Source organism: Anarhichas minor, unplaced genomic scaffold (genome assembly GCF_050575085.1).
Source record: "Anarhichas minor isolate MPS153535 unplaced genomic scaffold, ASM5057508v1 ptg000016l, whole genome shotgun sequence".
Taxonomy (NCBI): domain Eukaryota; kingdom Metazoa; phylum Chordata; class Actinopteri; order Perciformes; family Anarhichadidae; genus Anarhichas; species Anarhichas minor.
Genome location: NW_027466462.1, coordinates 4,463,052 through 4,483,337, shown reverse-complemented (window position 1 = coordinate 4,483,337; position 20,286 = coordinate 4,463,052). Strand labels below are relative to the sequence as shown.

The 20,286-nt window shown below is 45.8% G+C and overlaps 1 protein-coding gene across 3 annotated transcripts; it reads left to right on the top strand.

Moving 5' to 3' along the window:
- The first annotated feature begins 957 nt into the window (after positions 1-957).
- tesk1b (testis associated actin remodelling kinase 1b) lies at positions 958-20,272 on the top strand. 3 transcript variants are annotated; one of them, XM_076092594.1, is made up of 11 exons: positions 958-981; positions 2,386-3,121; positions 12,243-12,364; positions 12,503-12,551; positions 12,999-13,145; positions 14,013-14,095; positions 16,385-16,475; positions 16,759-16,842; positions 17,366-17,452; positions 18,154-18,250; positions 18,346-20,272. In XM_076092594.1, exons 2-11 carry the CDS (start codon positions 2,927-2,929, stop codon positions 19,458-19,460), a joined length of 2,070 nt encoding a protein of 689 aa, XP_075948709.1. In that variant the 5' UTR covers positions 958-981; positions 2,386-2,926; the 3' UTR covers positions 19,461-20,272. The 3 variants fall into 3 exon arrangements, with proteins under 3 accessions (XP_075948709.1, XP_075948708.1, XP_075948707.1); XM_076092593.1 differs by lacking the exon at positions 958-981 and adding an exon at positions 1,208-1,483; XM_076092592.1 differs by lacking the exon at positions 958-981 and adding an exon at positions 1,208-1,624.
- Positions 20,273-20,286: the final 14 nt, after the last annotated feature.

The window sequence follows — 20,286 nt, the reverse complement described above, 5'->3', positions numbered from 1 at the left end:
CTGGAGTATATCTACTAGCCATTGTTCAGTGTTTGCCATAAAGTTAGGAGAGTTTGGTTAGACCGTCTGGTTGTTTGCTCTTCTCACACAGTTTAGTTATTTGAGCAGTAAGTCAATAAAGACAACAGAAAGTCATCAGAGGAAAATCTCTGCCCAACAATATACAGCCCCTGCCGGGTGATAATTAACCCTGAGACAAGTCTGAAAGGTCAGCAGGAGTCAACATAATCTCCTGTCACACACACACATGCTCAATGAAGCCAAACTTTGACAGCTATAACAGTCAGTGTGATGAATAAGTGATCAACAGCTCTAAATAATAAATTGTACATATTATTATCAGCAACAATAGTGTGAGTTTAGTGTTTTCCCTTTGGCTTGAGGACAGAGCCAATCAACTGATTGATAAATAATGCAGTGAGAGACAGCAGCAACAACATAAAGACGACATAAAGCTCATTCCACACCTCCAGCTGAATGTGTTAACGGTGTGTCATCTCCCTGAGAATGTGGCTGTGAGGTGTGAGATGGCTTCACGCTGTACGACACACTTTTTTTATGGCTCTTTGGCACACAGCACCTTTTGGGTTCCCCACGCAACGTTCATGATCAGCTGCCGAGAGCATAAATATCCACCTCTGAGTGAGTATCTCTCCCTAAACAAAACATAGTTTCATCTGAGGGTTTTACTGGGATTGTCTTTATTTCTTTAAGCTTGTAGTACAGGAATGGGTTTGACTTATTTCATTCTGGTGCAGTGTCTTGTTACCTAAATCTCCATTTTATATTTGCTTCTTTGGCACCCTGGGGTTTGAAAACAGCAGCTACATAAATACATACATAAAATGAAAGCAGTTAATGAATCCATTACAATAGCTTCTTGTTAACTAGTGTCTGTATAAAGTATATTGCTATTGACTAATAATTTATACTTTTTTTACAGGCCAATTTGGACCAACCAACACATCCCACCTGGACATGGCATGTATTTGTTTTGCCCTTAATAACTCCTTAAATGTTTCCCATCAAAGCTAATTTACAGTATTTCAAGAGGAAAGTGTCCACTCAGCAGGTTTATAGACAGTCGGGTGGGGAGTTAGGAGCCTTCAAATGAATATATCCCAGTTTACTGAACTATTTATCAACACATGTAGTAATGATGATGATAATAATCATAATAATATATATACACAGTATAACGGTCCCTAAAAGTCTCACCATTCTTTGGCAGAACTATGACGCATTACTGGCTTATCTCTGATAGAGATCGTTTAGATACACAGCCAGACATCTCCTAAAGGTGAGAACTGGGCCGCCTCAAACGCCCCCACAGGTGCATTTTTTGCGGTGATCACGTGTGGACCCGCCCCGCCTCGCCGCCTCCAATAAAGCACAGCAAAAGTCACCGCTCCGCTTCCTACATGCAGCCAAACCCACAGCGAGGCAGGCAGCGCGGGGACGTAAACCGAAACCACTGAAGCCCGTGAGTGTGTGTGTGTGAAGGCGGCGCACAAAGATGATTAATTAGTCAAAATAAAGCTCCGGTTACCGGGCTGATCGGGGCTCGGGGCTCTGCAGAGGACACCGGCGCATACATGTGGAGGTTACGTTATAAGAAGGCCAGGTAAGTCCTATCCTCCTTCTCAGGAGGACACGCGCGCCTGTCGGTGCAGTTGTGCGTCAGCGGTTTTTTTTTTCCTCCAGTTTGAATCATGAAGCTGAAATGTGCGACTTGTGGGACTTGAGTCCGTGACAGACGAGCTCACAAACTCAGCACAGTTTGGCATCCATAATTGACAAGCCGCAGTCAGGCTGGGGCTCTCCGCGACACGCTGGTCCCTGCAGAGCACCAGGAGGCTCCATGCAGGCGGCATGCGCGTGTCCAGAGACCCCCAATGTGACCGAGCGACCATTAGTGCATCCACCAATACTGCCCGAGTGATCGGGTCAGTAGTAAAGCGCGCCTGTGTGCGTGCAAAGTGCAGGCAAAAACAAGCACATCCACGGCTGTTATCTGCGAGCAGATAGCGCGTCAAACGAACTCGTGTACGATCAACTCTCTGATGGAATCGGGTTTCTTCTTAATCCCATCATTGTTTGCATCATGCGTTGATTGAGAGCAAATGCGATCCTGTTCGTCTTCATGGTAATGCAGATAAAACACAATTTGAGAGGCGCAAACGAGCTTAATGACGCCTCCAAGCATTGTGCGTGCGTCAGATCGCTTTTTGTGATCAGCATGTGTTGTCAGACTCTTGTAGCTCAGTCAGTGCGAGCAGGAGTTTTAGTGTCATATCAGTCTCATACGATGCACACACTTTATGATTTGGCGAATTAACGCCCCTGTTTCCGCCCCCCCTCTCTCTTCACTCTCTCTCTCTTCAGCTTTAATAGGCTGCAGCGTCACTGAGGCTGCTCGGTGGGCACTGGAAACCCGGGATTCAATTGGTGGAACCGGGAAGGGGAGCCCCGACCTTTTCCACTGCAGGAGGAGCAGAGTTAAGGAAACCGAAAAAGAGACGCCGCTGCCAAGACAGCAGCAGCAGCAGCAGCAGCAGCAGCCTGCGCAGTTTAGAAAACGGCACAGCCTCCTCTGCTGCACGGCACGAGGGACTTCACCCAAACTGCGCACCGACTCTGCAGGATGCAGCCCTGCAGCAGCAGCGTAGTTTGGTAGTCTAAGACAGAAACAAGCCTGTCCCGGAGGTGTGCAGGAATTTAACGGGAGGAATTGGGACAAACGGGTCGCTGACCGCAGCTGCGACATTTGTTTTCCCCACCGAGAGTTCATCACTCCTCCCCTCCGGGGAGCCCTGCGCCGTGGCCTTGTGGCGGACATGGGAAATGTAAACAGTAGTCGGGCTGGATTTTAAACTACGCACACGTCCTCCTCCCACCTCCTCCTCCTCTTCCCGGGGCGTCCGAGATGAAGATGGAGACGGAGAGGGTCGAGTCTGAGCAGGAGGGAGAGACAGAGCCTCCCATGCACAGCGTCCACGGAACCAACCGGACCAGACCGTCCTCGTACCGGGCCCTGCGCAGCGCCGTGTCCAGCCTGGCCCGCCTAGACGACTTCAGCTGCGAGAAGATCGGCGCGGGGTTTTTCTCCGAGGTGTTCAAGGTGAGAGAAACTATTTTATGACTCCCTTTAAGTTGTTTGGCGTCTTGTTGAGGACGCACGCGAGGTTTAACGTGCGCGTCCTGCAGGTTCCCATGGTTGCGCAACATCTTGATTACAAAAAGTCTGTCTATTTTTTGTTGACTTTAAGATGATTGGACAAGAGAGTGAACTGAACCAAACTTTATGTGACAGCTGTGAGTGAGTTGTTGACTTCCTGTTGACTTGCTTTATCTCTAAGATTAGTGGTATCTATGGCAACCAGTGCATCCTTAACCCAAATACCAAGATGCTGAATAATCACAGGAGGAAGTTGGTGATGGAAGTTGTTTTATATATTTTTCGGGGAAAGTATGATGTTATGGTGGAAATGTACACCTCACTGTGCCATCCAATGAGGCTCTCCTCGCCACATGTGCAGTGACTCACATGAACATGCGTTTTTGGGGTGTAAGTGGATCCAGTCAGGACAGGTAGATCTGGCACACGTGTGGGTAACCCGATACTCTCCATCTCTGTTCAGACCAACAACAACCCCCCTGTTTGTCACACTGCTGTTCACTTGCATAGAGGCTAATTTTGATGATCCTCTCATTACTGAAGGCTCTAGAACAGTGTGATGGTGTGAGAGATGTCACGATACAAAGAGAGGTTGGCCAGGGAGCAAACTGCGTCCGTTTGGGAATTTAACTTATATGATAAGGTTTGTTTTTAATGAAGAAAAACATGAGTTTTAATTGCATTTCTAGGTATGCGGAATGCGTTAAAGGAAGAAATTGTTCAACTTGCTTTATCTTGAGCATTATAGGGGCTTTTATTCTCCATTAATGTGTCGAATATTTCCTCTTTTAATCATTTTGTCTAAAAATAGTTTCGTCAGACTGTTCAACACTCAGATATTTAGTTAATAATCATACATGAGAAAGAAAAAAAATCATAATTTTTGCTTGACTAAGTGACTAAAACCATTATTTGATCATAACAATATGCCCACCAAACTTACATTGACGCATGTTTTGTGTCAGGCAGGATCACTGAACACCACAGTGGTGATGATGGTGTGATTAGTCCACCAACATAAGTTTACTACAGATGAGTCAGAACACGTATCAACCTTTTTTTTTAAATGAATGTACTGAAGTACGTCACGCAAAGTGTTAACTATTAATCGATTAGCCAATCGACAGACATGAATCAACCGTTTTGAAAGTCAGTTAATCGTAAATATTTACCGTTTCCTGCTTCTCAAGTGTGTGAGGATAATTAGTTGCAGCCCTTAAAATAATAATAGTACAATACTCCCTATAAAGCACCCGTTGCATGTAAAGGTAGTTGCTGGGAGTGACTCTTTGGTTTTATTGTGCTCATTTACACACGTGAAAAATCACAAGTAATCCACCAAAAGTGATGCAGATTGATTGTCTGTTCATCAGCTAAAAGGTGAATCGACGAACTGTTTCAGCTCTACTTTGCGTGACTGAGAGATCTGAAATGCTTAAGCTGCTTGTAATCCCGTGTGGGATGGGCTAAAGACGAGTAGATAAACATTCGCTGTAACTCTCAGAGGTTAAAAAAAAACCTAAAAATGTACATTGTGGAGTCACTAACACAACCTCTGTGATTCATGCTACCATATTTAAGCCTGGTAGTACTGAGACATTGACGCGTCATCAACTTAAAGTCAAAAACTCTGAAGAATCCAGTCTTCAAAGTGCACGGCCGAGTCGACCCTCACCTCTTTAAATCAGTCTTTGTGTGTTGCGACTTCACTCTTAGTGCTTTGTGCTCCACTCGGTCTATGAAGTCACTCCCTCAGCGTTGCCCTTTGAATGGCCAATGAGCATGCAAATGTCAGCGTGTTTACTGCTCGCTTGTCACATTGCCACTTAGGTTTGGATCAGCTTGCCCTTTTTGATAGCGCCGTATAAATGCTAAGTTGTTTCCACGGCTATCGGTCACATTAAAAACTGACTGAACGATTGTTCCCATATCCTGGTTCAGTTCAGGGCCTTAATGTCCTGCAGGAAATACACTCTCTCGGATGTTTGGTTTGAATTGCTATCGAATATAGCCGTCGCTAAAATGAAAATGGTGCATTTACTTGCGTTGAGGCTTTGAAAATGGATGTCCTGCACTTGGCTACAAAGGCTCCTGACCTCCTGTTGTGTGTGTGTGTGTGTGTGTGTGTGCAGATCAATGGAGGTTGCAGACAGGCAGCCATTCACCTCTCCATTGTGTAATGGTGTAACCTGAAAAAAAGTTTTTCTGTTTTAATAATCTTCAAAGGAGAGTTCCTGTGGTGTGTGGTGTGTGTGGTTGGTGTGGTGTGTGTGTGTCGTTGTGCAAGACTCCCGCTTCTGTTTTTTTTTGTCCTTTCTTTCTCCGTCAGCCTCAAACTCTAAAACCCTAAAAACATGAAAGCAATGAAACCCCTCAATCACAAAGACATTGCATCATCACTCACCGGTTCTTTAACTGCAGGAAGTCATTATATATTTATTCTGTGCGTTTCTCACGGATGCAGTTTATTCGTTTTTGTTGTTGTTTTTTTTACCAAACAAGTCGGATTGATTTCTAATTTGGTTACTGTGTCGTTTTCCAGCTGTTTCCGTTCTGATAATGGATTTGTGTATTTGCTAATGCAGATAACACAGCTGTCTGAGAACAAGGAAACGCAGGCTTCTTATCACATTTGGTTCTCGTTAAATTCTCCACAATTTACATGAGGCATGGAAATCTCACAACAGTGTTTTCAGAAGCTTCCCAGTCTGACTTCTTGTAGAAGTCCTGTATGTTTGGATCCGTGTTTGCGTATCAGATGGCTTGTAGTCATTTTGCTAATTGCTCAACGTTTACCACACCAGCAGGCTTTCACTGGTTTCAAAGCAGTTTTGGGAAAAACACTTGTGTAGAGTGTTTTTCCGGGACCAAATAAATAAGATCTTTTAATACTTTTTAGAAATAAATGTTTCTGTTAGCCGGGGCACACCCTGGTTTGTGTGCTTATCTCAGCAGCATACAGCAACAGGTTGAGAACGTCCGATTGACTTGTAGCTACATTTTCTTGATAATTTCAGGTCGGATGACGAATGTTTGTCTTGGTGATGGTTGCGAAATGTGGGAGGTAAAACTGAAATACAAATACATTAACATGAGTCACTTGAGCATTTCTCCATTACAAGACTAGTCATCATGGTAATTATCATAACGGCTGTGATTGAGCAAGATTAGAGTCGTGTGTGTGTGTGTGTGTGTGTGTGTGTGTGTGCATGCATAGAGTGGCTTTATGCTCACATATGATGATAATAAGATGGAGAGTAATTACACAAAGAGCGGATTTAAAACAGACTGGAGTCTCCAAACGACAAATACTGTCAACCTGAGTGAAGATGGTGGTGTGTGTGTGATGTGTGTGTGATGTGTGAGTGTGTGGCAGCTGCTTGTGACAGTGCGAATGTGAAGGAAATGAGTTGCCAAACACTGCTGTGGTATGTGTGTGTGTGTGTGTGTGTGCAGTGAGAGTACGACGAATGTGTTGCGTGTATCCAGTTTTCATTTTGGAGAAAAGTTCAGAATTATCATATATTGACTTTCAGTAAAATCGTATCATTAGAAAAAATGCATTTAAGGTTTGCATATATTTAAATTGCAGCAGACCCCGAGGCCACCAGGGACATCGCTCTGGGCTTTAAAGACTAAACCATTGATTTGATTTCAGTCCTTTGGACGACCTCGGTTATCTCGTACATGATCTTTCTGAACAAGACGGGATTTCTTCTCTCATCTTCTGGTAATTTTCCGGCCGTGACTCCCCTTGAAAGAGCAATGGTGTGCATGAGAGAAAGAGATGCTGATGGCGGGACTCTCCCACCAGGACGTGTTGGGATGTGACCAGTTGTTAGCAAAGCCTCGCTGCCTGAACAATGGCGCCTCCTGAAAGATAAAACGACAACAAAGAAGTTGCATGCGCACACAAACCACGATCCATCATCAGCTGTCACCCGTGTGCTTGTGATCGGTTTCAGTGTTTGGGTTTAGGAGGCTCCGTGTGTCTTGTGTTTCTGTTGAATGGTGGTGTTGGTATGGCAGAGCCAGTGCAGACTTGAACATCAGCAGCTTAGTGCAGCACTCTTCCCTTTATTATTCCTCTCCTCCCTTGCTCCAGTCTGGGCCTGCTCACATGCTGCCACTCTCCGCACAAGTACTTAGCATTGTTTATGTTCCGCACAGCCGCAACAAACACCAAAGCGCTGAGCATGCCCCATCTTCACTTGGCCACCATGTTTATTGCTTAAAGTATTGAAATGGAGAAGTGTTGGGCAAGAGTTTCACAATTAACTGTTTTTCAGATCCCGCCTCCTTTCCGTTATGGTTCCCCATGTTTTTACGAGTTTATCTCAAGAGTGTGTGTGTGTGTGTTTACGCCGGCGCACAATGAGCGTTTCCTCCCGTCCACATGTTGGCACCGCGGTCGATTAAAAACCTCGAGGAAAGGCCGCTCTACTGTAAGAAGGTAAACACATGTTTTTTGTGGCGCAGCAGAGCTCCGTTGATTTTTATCGGCACTTCCCTGTGACATCATGTTGCCGAAGGAGTCTGTATACGTTATGGACCATGTTATCTCTAGTTGTGGTTTTGGAATGACCTTTTTAAAGGATTCAACAGGACCATCTCTTCCCAGAAACTGTGTCCCTGTTTCTGCGTTTAATCCTGAGATATCTTCTCAGATTACGAGATGTTTTTTTTATCGACTCATTTCCCAAAGCCTGAGCATTAAAGGAGCACTTTAGTGATTTTAGCACTGCACTTGCAAGAGAACGGTTTTTAAAAAAGGATGGTCAAAACAGCAGAGGCCGAGATAACCTGTCTTTAAATTACGAGTCAAGCTCCAACAATACTGCATCCTACATTTCCCATAATGCATCTCAATGCAGTCTGTCATTATACCCTCTCTGTCTGGTAAATGCCCCACGTATTCAAACTCCCAGTCTCAAACTTGTAATGTCGGCTTTCTGAGCCTTTAAGCTGCTCCTGCAGGACCTCCACTGACCTTTTACTCACTTTTTCATTCATTTAAAAGAACAGGTGATTGATGGACATCCGGTCAGTCGTGTAACCTGTGTAGTTCTGCATGCATGTCTTGAGTGACCCCTCATGTTTGGGGTCATGCATGTGGAAGGAAGAGGTGAGGGGGGGGCGTGGTCAGCGCCGTGTTGCTGTTGTGCAACAGACCCGAGTGAGCCGTTGCGTGTCAGCTTGTGTGCAACCTGGACTGTTCGCCTCCTGGATCAGGTTGTGTTTCTGAGCACGGCTCGTCCACACACACACACACACACACACACACACACACACACACGGGGTGAGGGGGACCTCCCTGCTTGTTCACTGATGGGCATGGCTGAGTGCCTCGTTTCAGTCGCCCTCACACATGCATTCACACTCTTGCTTCTTCTCGCTATAACTGAGAGCAGAGCCTCAGGCGGCGGCGGCGGCTTAAGCCTCGAGTTGTTCTGTAGGAGAAGCTCATTTTCTCAATTCTCCAACGCACACAGAGTGAGTGGAGTTCACCCCCTCAGGGACTTTTCACTCTGTTATCACACTTCAGCTCAAAGCTCACTTGTCAAATTGGTTGAATTTTGTTTGTTTTTTGTCCTCAAGCGATTGCTTGTAAAGCTGACCCTCGGGCACATTTTGCTGTCGTCTGGTTAAAGAAATGCTGCAGAAGTTGCACATTAAATGATGATGATACTTCTGTTCTTGACGAGTAGATTCTGTTTTTAATGTGTCTGGCTACAGACCAGTAGGCCTGTAAAGATGCTTTATCACACAAATGCCACAACTAAACATTTAGATATTATTGTGTTGCTTTGCAGAGTCCATCGGTTATTTGGAGCCCCTCAGTTATAACGTTGGGAAGTTGTGAATTAACCTTGAAATCCACAAGAGAAAAGAGGCCTTTAGAGTTGACCCAGAGGCAAAGTCATTCAACAACGCTCCACATCTGTAACACTGCAGGAGCATGTGTTGTTTTTTTTGTGCACTTGAATAGTGTTAGACGCAAAATAATGACCCTCATGGAACAAACCCAGGGTTGTAGCTACCATTGAGGAAGTTAACATACTTTTATATTAGTTAATTTCATCCTTTAAACTACTGGTTTGCACTTTGTGAGACTGAAGCACATTTTCTTGCAATTTCTCTGCTGTTAAATTCCTCATATTTTCTATCCAAGTAGCCTAAAACCACAGCTCTTTAAAAGGTCCAACTCATCTCCTTTTTACCCTTGTGTCCGTCTGCAGTCTCCTCCTCCTCCTCCCTGGTCTCGCTCTGCATCAGTCGGGCCGCCGGCTAATGACAGACATTACTGCACATGTTGGCGGCACAGAGCGAAAGATGCCGGCGACCTTTCCTCTGCTGACTGCAGCACTATTCAAGGCCGAGTGTGTTTTGAAGGAGAGCTTTAGGGTGTGTCTGGCCGCATGCATATATGAGAGAGAGAGAGAGAGAGAGAGAGAGAGAGAGAGAGAGAGAGAGAGAGAGAGAGAGAGAGAGAGAGAGAGAGAGAGAGAGAGAGAGAGAGAGAGAGAGAGAGAGAGAGAGAGAGAGAGAGAGAGAGAGAGAGAGAGAGAGAGAGAGAGAGAGAGAGAGAGAGAGAGAGAGAGAGAGAGAGAGAGAGAGAGAGAGAGAGAGAGAGAGAGAGAGAGAGAGACGTGGGGTAATCTTGATGAAGGCGTGGACGTTGGCATTCCAGTGGCGAGTCATGGAGATGACCAAGTGTTAATCCTCTCAGATGCCAAACACACACACACACACCTGAGATAATGCTGTCCAAGTTGCAGACAGACTCTCAGCCCTTTAAAAAATGATGAGTGAGAAGTTTGTTTATTTGGAGGCTTAAAACCGTCGGGACAACCGTGAAGCAGCGTTGCAATTCCCACCACTGCGGCATCAGCAGTTGGCTCACGTTTGCGCCGTAACATGCCTGAAATACAGTTTGTGTGTGTCACCGTTCAGAGGCTCAGGATACCAGACGAGCGTGTAAGAATTTCTTCAACTAAGTGAGAAGGCAGATGTGTGCGGGGAGAAAGCGGACAAGTGTGATGTAAATCCACAGCCAACGCAGAGCCCCACAGTCCTGCTTGCCAGATAAATCTGCACTAATAGAAGCTGGAGGAGGATGTGTGTGTATATAAAGAAACCTAATCGGCCACAGAGCTCCATCCACCAGCCTACAGGAGTCTGCCTCATCCTCTAAGTGCTGTTAGTATATAAAGATAAATCCTGCAGTCCCTCCACACTCCTGCTGCGTGTTTGAAGTTCTGCTCCATGAAGAAGAAACTACTGTACACAATTATGTGATTTACATGTGTGCATCCATGCAAAGGGTTTAGTGCGGAAGCGGAGATTGACTCTCATTGACCGGCCTTTAGGAGGATGTGTGTGTGTGTGTGTGTGTGTGTGTGTGTGTGTGTGTGTGTTAATAGCATTACTCGCTGCACTATAGTCTCGTCTCTAATAGGCTTTATAGTCTGTTTCCATCGCCACTCTGATCCAGAGCCCAGCTCACATTCAGGCCAGTGTGACTTCAGCTCAACACTTCTTACTTCCGGACTTTGACCCTTCACACACTCCCCCCTCCCTCACCCTTTCATTATTTCACTGCTCACTCATGCCACTAATGAAGTCCCAACCTGAAAACCCTCCCAAGCCGGTTCGACTTTATTATTAGCTCGAAGGAAATGTGGTTTGCAGTCGGGCATTAAAAGGCTGATTGCAGATCCTAAATGCAAACATGAGTGTGGCCCAACAAGCCAAGCTCACAACACATGGTTTGCAACCTGCTATTATTCCCAAAGTGTATTGACATTTAAGTAGGGTGAGGTTTTTGGTAGTGACAACAAATTAATCCTTTTTGATCCCTTGATTTGAGAAATATAAACATATTTTTTTTAACAAACCCCTTTTCATTTGTTGAAAGAAATCAGTGAAATTACCAAATACCTGCACCTGTACTCTTGTAGTGCGACATAGCCGACGCTGACGTGCTGCACTGAGATGATTTAGATTGCCTTTTTTAAAAGGAAAAATAATTTGATGTCATCTGCATGTTAGCGGCTTAAACCACCACTGTTAGCATGCAGACTTCAAGATTCAGTGCTACAGACACCCAGCTGTACTTCTAATGCATGTGGTAGAACTCCAACAATTACAGGTTAGGCCCTTAAACCTGCAAAATCACACAAAATGCACCAATAATACAGATACACTATATAATTATATATATATATATACAATTATTAAAAACGTATAAGTAAAATAAACAGCAGCAGTCCTTTCTTGTTGTTGCATAATGCCAACGGTCTCGCCTTCCCTGACTTTGTATCTAACGCTGGTAATCGGCACATGCAGTACTGAGCTTTCTCACTCCAGACACACACTCTCTCACTCTCTTACACACACACACACACACACACACACACACACTCTCTCACTCTCTTACACACACACACACACACTATTATCACACACAGTCAGACGGACTCAGAAACACCTCTGACTCCTTCTCTCTACACACTGCCAGAGATTGTAGTGCTCGTCTGCTGCTTGTGTTTCTTTTCTTTTGGAAGTCAAACTACTCGCCAAGCAAATATGGGGGGGGGGGGGGGGGGGGGGGGGGTCACCCATGGTTACCATACCAGACGAAGCTAACGCCATAGCAGCGGGTCGAGGAACAGAAGCAGCCGAAATGAACTAAGACACTCTGCTGACCTGCACATTTTTCATGGGCCAGTTTCCAAAAGTACCTGAGTGTTGCTCTAACTCAGCGTTCTGCTGCAGCATGTGTTGACTGATGTGGTTCATGCATTTGTAATGATTTATCTTCATAGGTACCGTGCTGAAGGCCTGTTCTGTTTAGCTATAGTTCTGTTATATGTGCTCATGTGTACGTCGATGTTTTTAATATTTTACTTCCAATCAGTTTGTTATAAAAGTGCATGTTCTGCATTGCATCATTTCCTGGGGTTTCGATTTCTACACACGTTACAGCCACAGTTTTTAAATCCTTTCTCTGACGTTAGTGAATCAAAATAAAAACTGTTGTTGTTGTTGTTGTCCGGTCCAGGTGCAGCATCGTGTGTCCGGACAGGTGATGGCTCTGAAGATGAACATCCTGGCCAGCAACAGAGCCAACATGCTCAGGGAGGTCCAGCTCATGAACCGACTCTCGCACCCCAACATCCTCAGGTCACTAAAAACATTTGACTCACCACATGCTGTCCTTTCTCTCTTTCTCTCTCTACTACCTGGCCATGAAATATATTTGTGCGTCTCGACACTGTTGTTCTCCGTCTGTTGCTGATTGTTCGTGTGCTCTGTTTCCAGGTTTATAGGAGTGTGTGTCCACGAGGGGCAGCTCCACGCCCTCACAGAGGTGAGACGCTCATTAACCTGCTGCGGAGTAGAAGTGCACGATGAAGCACACATTGTGTGTATTTGAACGGCCAACCGCATGCTAGACAAACGGCTCTGCATAAATACATAACAGTAATTTAAAGCAAATCTTGACACAGGACAGGTTGAAAAGCATTTAGGAGAACTACGGTGGCCCTATCTAGCACTAGTGTTTGGTTTGTCCGCTCTGGGCTACTGTAGAAACATGGCGTCCGGCTCCGTGAAGAGGACTCCTTATGTAAATATAAGCGTAATGTAATGACTGACGGTAACATTCATGTGGCCAAGTTTAACAGCGCAATCTTACAGTTAATTACTGCGAGAAATGAGACTTTATGTCCCAGTTTTATTAATATTGAAGCAATTACAAAAATGGAAGGAACTCCTCGTTAATAATGAACTCTTTTTGTTTATCCCGATGATCCAGTACATAAACGGCGGTAACTTGGAGCAGCTGTTGGGCAGCGATGTGTATCTGTCGTGGAGCGTGCGGATCATCCTGGCCCTGGACGTCGCCCGGGGACTGCAGTACCTGCACAGCAAGGGCATCTTCCACAGGGACCTCACCTCCAAGGTGACGACACAAACACACACGCGTGTCGGTGCCCGTTTACAGCACACACGCATCACCGAACATCAGGGCAGTCTGCTCGTAATGTAGCAATGCGTGCGTGTTACAACACACTGCAATTACTTATGGATGCACACAAAGACTCCAATACATAGAGGTTCCAACAATGAGAGTCTTAAAGGCTTTCACAGATCTTGCAACTACGTCAACAAAAAGGATCTGTGGGACATGTTGCGTTTTGGATGCCAGCATGGTCTTTAGCAGCAGACGGCTAATGCTGATGTTGTGCTAACATAAAATGAGGTCCTGGCTCGCAGGTAGACCTCAAAGAAAGGAGAGGAAAGTTAGATATCAGCCTGATGACAGTGAAGTAAAACATGGAGATGAAGTCTACAAACCACAACATATAAAGCGGTAAAACATAAACAAAGATGCCATCTATTGTTTATATTTTATAGGTCGAGTGTCTGAAATCTCAATTTACAAAGTCTACAAAGGAAATGTTGACATGCTGGAAACTGTTGGCTATTAGCAAATCATTGTGGTTAAGTTGACGTGGTGAAATAATCACTTCATAGAGGAAAATGGCTCAGAAACCGTTTCTGTTCATCTCAAGCGAGGTGGAAACATCGGCAGTTCTGCTTTAATATGTCTCCTAAAAAGCCTTCACAGCAAATGAAAAAGCACTGCACAGTAACATCGTCAATCACTGTGGAAATACACACAAAGGGCCACAGGCAGCCATATATATATATATATATATATATATATATATATATATATATATATATATACTGTATATAGGAATGCTCACACACACTCATTTAACAGCAGTAATGGTGACGTGTGACCTCTGACCCCTCTGTGCAGAACTGCCTGGTGCGCTGGGAGGGCTGCGTGTGCTCAGCCGTGGTGGGAGACTTGGGCCTGGCGGAGAAAATCCCAGATTACAGGTCAGTCCGTTCATCAGAACTTCCATCAACACTCTGTGATGAGATGAGTCACGCTCAATAAATCACATTCCTCCACTTCTCTCCGTACGTTTCCCTCGGGCCGTATCTGTCTGAGATAAATGTCTCCCACAGCTTCCCTTTTCTCTCCGATGAGACGCGGTCGCACACAGAACGAGACGCATTACTCACACACATCAGCACAGCCAGGTTTTTTTCCAAAGTTTGCATAAGGCACATGATGCCTCCTCATCGAATGTCGTGCCCCGCCCCCCCCTCTCTTTTCCACCACCACTCACTGTTTGGGGAACCTTTTATTAACATCGTGAAGCGTCATTTCAAGACGGCCACGGACTCGCTGCTCCTCTGTGTTCACAGCTGTGCATTTTTTTTTTTTATATGCTTTTGACATTTATGTGGCGTATTTTATTCACCGCCATCAATTCGGTGCTTGTGCTTGACTGTAAATGACCAGCGGAGTTCCAGCTATCGAGTTTTACTTTCTTCAGCTGGCTCTCCAGTGACCTCATATCTCCCTTAACGATGTCAAATTCTTGAAGGCGAAGAAGGAAATGGTGAAAGTGTTGACTGTAGAACATAAAGTAGCAGTGTTCATTGTGACTTATCGTGTCGTGCAAATGAAACGCTCCAAAATGTAAAATGGGGGAAATAACAAAGATCTCCAAAATTGGAAAATATAAAGTTTATCAGCTCCAGTATGAAAATATTTGCATCTCTAGTTCCGGATTTTGGTGGATTTCCATGCCCTTAAATATTGACTGTAGCCACTTTAATCAATAGAAATGAGTCTGTTATCACTCTTCTCACCCTAACCCACACACGCGTGTGGACACACACGCACACATGTGTGGACACACGGTTACGTCCCGTTAGCTCCCCATCCCGTCCTCCTCGCTCTATCTGAAGTCATTTAGTGAACACATGACTCTCGCTGACATGAGACAGCTGCCACTGTAACCTGGCCTGCCCTTTTCTGTCTGTGTGTGTGTGTGTGTGTGTGTGTGTGTGTGTGTGTGTGTGTTGGCTCTGTTTGTGCCGGCCACCTTTCGTGTTTACACAAGTCTTTATGTCACTGCTTTTTGACTAAATGAGTTGTGTGCATGTCCCTTCAGCTACAAACAAAGCTAAGAAGTTGATATTTTCCACCTGCGTGTTTGTCAGTGTGTGTTTCTTTGCATGCCTGCAGCTTTCACACACGAAGCCTCTGTTTGCTTTAGCGTCTGTTTCAACAGCAGCTGGTGAATTGCGCTTCCTTCCTTTGCAAGGTCATGTTTGCGTTTATATTTTAGTCAAACACTGTTGTATCCTGTAGCGCAGCGCTGATAGTGAATGAGTGATGTTGACAACCCTTTTGAAAAGTTTGTGTTGGATCGCTACCACTGTCCGTGTGGTGGAGAGGAGAGGAGGACATGAAGGAGAAGCACTCCAAATAAGGTCAAACTATTCCAGTCCTTTTTGCTCTTACTGGATCTCTGCTGCCCCTCGTATAACAAGTCATTCCTCTCCTTCGCTCTCCCGTCCTTCCTCTGGTGTCCGCACTGTTTTCTGTTCAGCCATTTTCCCTTCTGCACTCGCTCTGTTTTCTCCTTTCTGTCGTTCTACTTCTCCAAATGGTGTTTACGTTGGGAGCCACGACCTTCTCGGCTCCTCATCTTCCCCTCTGCCATCACTTCCCTCGCTGTGTTTCATAACCCACAGTAGCAGATGGAAATAGCACAGAAAGGAAGTGTGTGTGTGTGTGCACTTGCACATTCTTATGTTCCTTCCTTTTTTATTCAGCTAAAGTTGCTCAACAATATCTCCACAGAACATCAAAACACTGCTTCTTTTTCTTTTTTTGGATAAAGAGGAAGTGCACACAGCCCCACTCACAGAGCCGGGTTTCACCTCATAAGACCTCTCTCTGCCTCTTGATTGGGCTCCGAGTTAATGAAATGGCGCGTGACGCCTGCTCTACCGGATGTTCTTGTCCGACCGTTTGCTTATCCGTTTGTCGTCATCTCTGTGAAGTCTGAAAACGAGCAAACACGTATCTGATAAAGCTGTTGAGCCCGTTGATTATTAAAGCTGTCTGTTGACCGGGCGTTTGCTTAATCTATTGTTTCAGCTTTATTGCCTTATCCCAAGTTATGATTCTGTTATATTATTAAAGTAACATTATTCTCCAAATTATCACAAGATCAGGGCAAAAGTCTCATGAGAGCCTCGAATAAGTGCTGGTTTAACGTGAAGCTTTCCTCTCTCTGGTTCTCTCCTCTTCTGTCTCTGCAGTGAGGAAGAGGACCAGGAGCCTCTGGCTGTCGTCGGCTCCCCCTACTGGATGGCCCCGGAGGTGCTCAGAGGGGAGGTGTATAATGAGAAGGTACTGACAGAACGCCGTCTTCATTACCGGTACCTTTCAGCTGCAGGTTGTTGCAAGAGTTCAAGGTCCACAGCGGGTGTGATGAAAGCCAATCGAATAAAAGCCAGTTCCCAGGAATTGAAGTCGAGCAATACATATTTAATAAATCGGTTATTATGTAGAAGGCAAACAGGGATTTAGTTATGTAAGAGGTGTCTGGTGTCGCTCCCTGTTTTATTTGATCTCATCTTTACCCCTTGGATGTGTAGCTTTCTGTGATCGACTCGTCTTCCTGTCTCTGCAGGTGGATGTGTTTGCATACGGGATCATCCTGTGTGAGACTATTGCGAGGATACAAGCCGACCCTGACTTCCTGCCCCGCACTATGGTACAGAGTTGTCGTCATTAATATTTCCTCTGTTCCCTTATCATGCACGTCTCGTGTCACAGAGCCCTTTAATCTATCATTGCATGAATAATGAAACCATTAATGATAATGTACAAGTCGAGGACGGCTCCTGTATTCACTGACAGCCTGAAGTCTGTCGGTATTGTGAAATGTTGTGCAAGCAGCAACAGTTTCCCCATTTCAGAGATGATTTTAAAGAATCTCTTCCGTTTTGTAAACTAACTGCTGATTGTCATCTTGAACAAACAGGAAGCTGACTTTCTTATCTTGACAAGTTTGCATGTCCCAAAAAAGCCTCAGTTAACCCAAACTGAAAGCCTTTAAATTTAAGATGAGGACATTCTCCCCCTTGTGTCCACTTACTAGTACTACACTCTGCTGTCTGTCACTACTGGCTCACCTAAACATTAAACCGATGGTGGCGTAACCATCGGGTGTAATGGGACAGTTTCCTTCAAAGGTCACGTATGTGTATTTTTAAAACATTTGGGTTTTTGTACAGGACTTTGGTTTGGATGAGGCGACCTTTCAGGAGATGGTGGGAGACTGTCCTCCTGACTTCCTGGAATTGGCCTTCACCTGCTGTAATGTAAGAAACACACACACACACACACACACACACACACACACACACACACCCTGCCTCCTCTGTTTTTTGTACTGTTCCCGTCTTTTCTGCTGGGTCAGCTGCATCATCAGCCTATTTCTGCTCTATATTTAGTCAGAAAGTCTGAGGAAGTTGTCTGCTCAATTGTAGGTGCATTATGGTCATGTACATTACAGTTCAACAGCCCCAAATAACTACATCCTCCAAAATGATATACAGCTGAATCAACACATTATAACCATTCATTTACTGCAGGACTGTGATATATTACTGTATTGGTTTTAGATCGGTGTACAAGGTATCTACAGCGTCGCTTGGGAGAAGAAAAAGCAGCTTTTGCTTCGCCTCTTTCATACCAGATTCCAGGTTTAGCTGCAGCGTTGTACGTTTATCCTTAATGATCCGGTCATGTTTGAACAGAGAGGTTGTAGAGCGTTCTGTAACCTGTTTTTTAAATGCTTGAAAGCCATATTTTTAATGGGCTAACGTCATTAGAGGGGTGGCATCCATCCGTCTTCTAACGTCCAAGCCAGGTTTACGTCTCCTCGATTGCTTTTAATAAAAAAAACTGCTGACTACATCAAATCGGTCTTAATTTTGCACTGCAGCTTTTAAAGATGACGGTAGTTTTTGTATCTTTCCTTCATGCTTTTGTTCAATCTGTTGACTTTTGTTTCTGTCAGATGAATTCAAAGCTCCGTCCTTCCTTCTCCCAAATCGCGGTGGAGCTGGAGAGGAGACAGGCTGAGAAGAAACAGAAGGCCGAGCAAACAGTCAAAGGTGAGTCATCGATTCTGTGTACTTGTCGGCGCCAAATGCTAAACGTGTGTGATCCTGCAGATTAATAAGCTTCACTCACTCTTTTTCTTTTAAAGCGGTTTCTCCAGCAATTGGCTCTTTGCGAAGGCGCTCCCTCTGCATCCTGTCAGATCCTCGCCTCTCCCGCAGCAAGTCTGACATGCTCCACCCACCGGACACGCCCCCCTCTGTTACCGCAGCAACTCCCGCTCGCATCAATCCCTTCTCTCAGAGGGAGGACCTCAAGGGGGGCAAGATCAAGCTGTTCGACACTCCCAGCAAGTCCGTCATCTCCCTCACCTTCACCCTGCCCCCTCTATCAGACTTCGACGAGATCGACAGCTGCGAGCTACCGAGGAGGCACCGGCGCTGCCACTCGCTACCGTGTACGCCTCCTCCGCACCTCACATCGGCGCCGAAGACGGTCCTGACCGAGGAGTCCACGACTGAGCTGGACGGCGAGACTAACGGAATGAGTGAAGAAGAGAGACTGTTAGAAGAAGAAGAAGAAGAAGAAGAAGAGGAGGAGAAGGTGATCAGGGAGGGGAGTGGGACTGATTCTGGTCTTCCTCTGTCCCTTGAGCCCCTGTCGCTGGACCTGCTGGACCAAGAGGAGGAGGAGGAGGAGGGTGGGGGGGAGGAAGAGCCCATGGACTGCACCAGCTCCCCAAACACACAAGACAGCACTTCATCTCCTTACTCCGAGCTCTCCCCTCCTCCGGCCCACTCCTCGACTCCCCTCCAGTCCTCCATCCCTCCCTTCTCAAACGGCTGGGGGTCGGCCATCTCCAACGGGCCCCCGTGCCTGCCTCCCCTCTGTCATTTGGACAACAACAACGTGGTCGTGAGTCGACCCGTGGGATGGAGCGACACCACAACGAACGACAACGGTTACCACTCCCCTCCCGGCGACCCTGCCGGTTCGTCCCCGTTCGGCTCCGGGAGCAGACACTCTCTGGACCAGGAGGAGGTGATCTCCTGTCCCGGCTGCTGCCTCGCGGGCCTCCGCTTCCCCTCGGTGTGTTTCAGACCCACGCCGCGCAGAAACCCTTACAAGAACTTGAACGGGGACCACGCAGCCTCACGTGGGCTGCTTTGTCCGGCACCCAAGGGCCTGGCGCCCTCTCCTCCCCCCACAACCACCACCACCAGCCTGGAGCCGGCACTCGCCTTACCGGGGGCGCAGACATAAACCTCTAAACACCAAATACACACAGAAACGATGGTGAGGAAGCTCTTCCCTGGACATTAAGTGGGTCTTCTTCGAATTTGCACAGATTTTAACGCAGCAATACCCTGCTTATTTTCCAGACACACTTTACTGAAACACACTCCAGGCTGACTTTCTCTATGAAAGCTGTGGGACAAAGAACCGGCGTCTTTGCTGGCACATTGTTGCACGTCGCCCTCTGCTGGGCTGAGGGCGACGTGTGGACCTGACTGATGATCGGCAATGTCCAGAACCGTTCAGCATGTAAACACTCCACTTTGGGGCCCAGTGGGTTGGACCCTGTATATTCACAGATGTTAAGATTCTCATGACTGATGATGATGATGATGAAAATGAGGAATGTTAAGCTTAGTATTATTACTGCTGCAATGCTATTTGATGTTTGGTGCTGTTATTGAATGAACAGGCAGTTTTGCTTTAATGTATTTAATTATCAAGAGGGTGTGTGGTGCACTGCTGGACTGTGTGAGTTTGTGTGTAACATGGACAAATGTGAGTGCGAGGTGGATTCATCGTGTGTGTGTGTGTGTGTGTGTGTGTGTGTGTGTGTGTAAAGAGAGTGTGCTGTACACCGTTCTTTTGACCATTTTGTTGCTGTATGAGCTCTATTGGCCCTTCGGGTCGCCTGGTTAAGCACTTCAACTGTATTACTGTTGTTAATAAGGAAACTGTTTGTTATTATGACTTTTTGGAATGAATGGTCAAAGACCTACTTAAGAGATGTACAGATTCTTATTATTTAAAGATGGCATTGAATAAAATGATAGAATGCAGTCCTCCTGACATG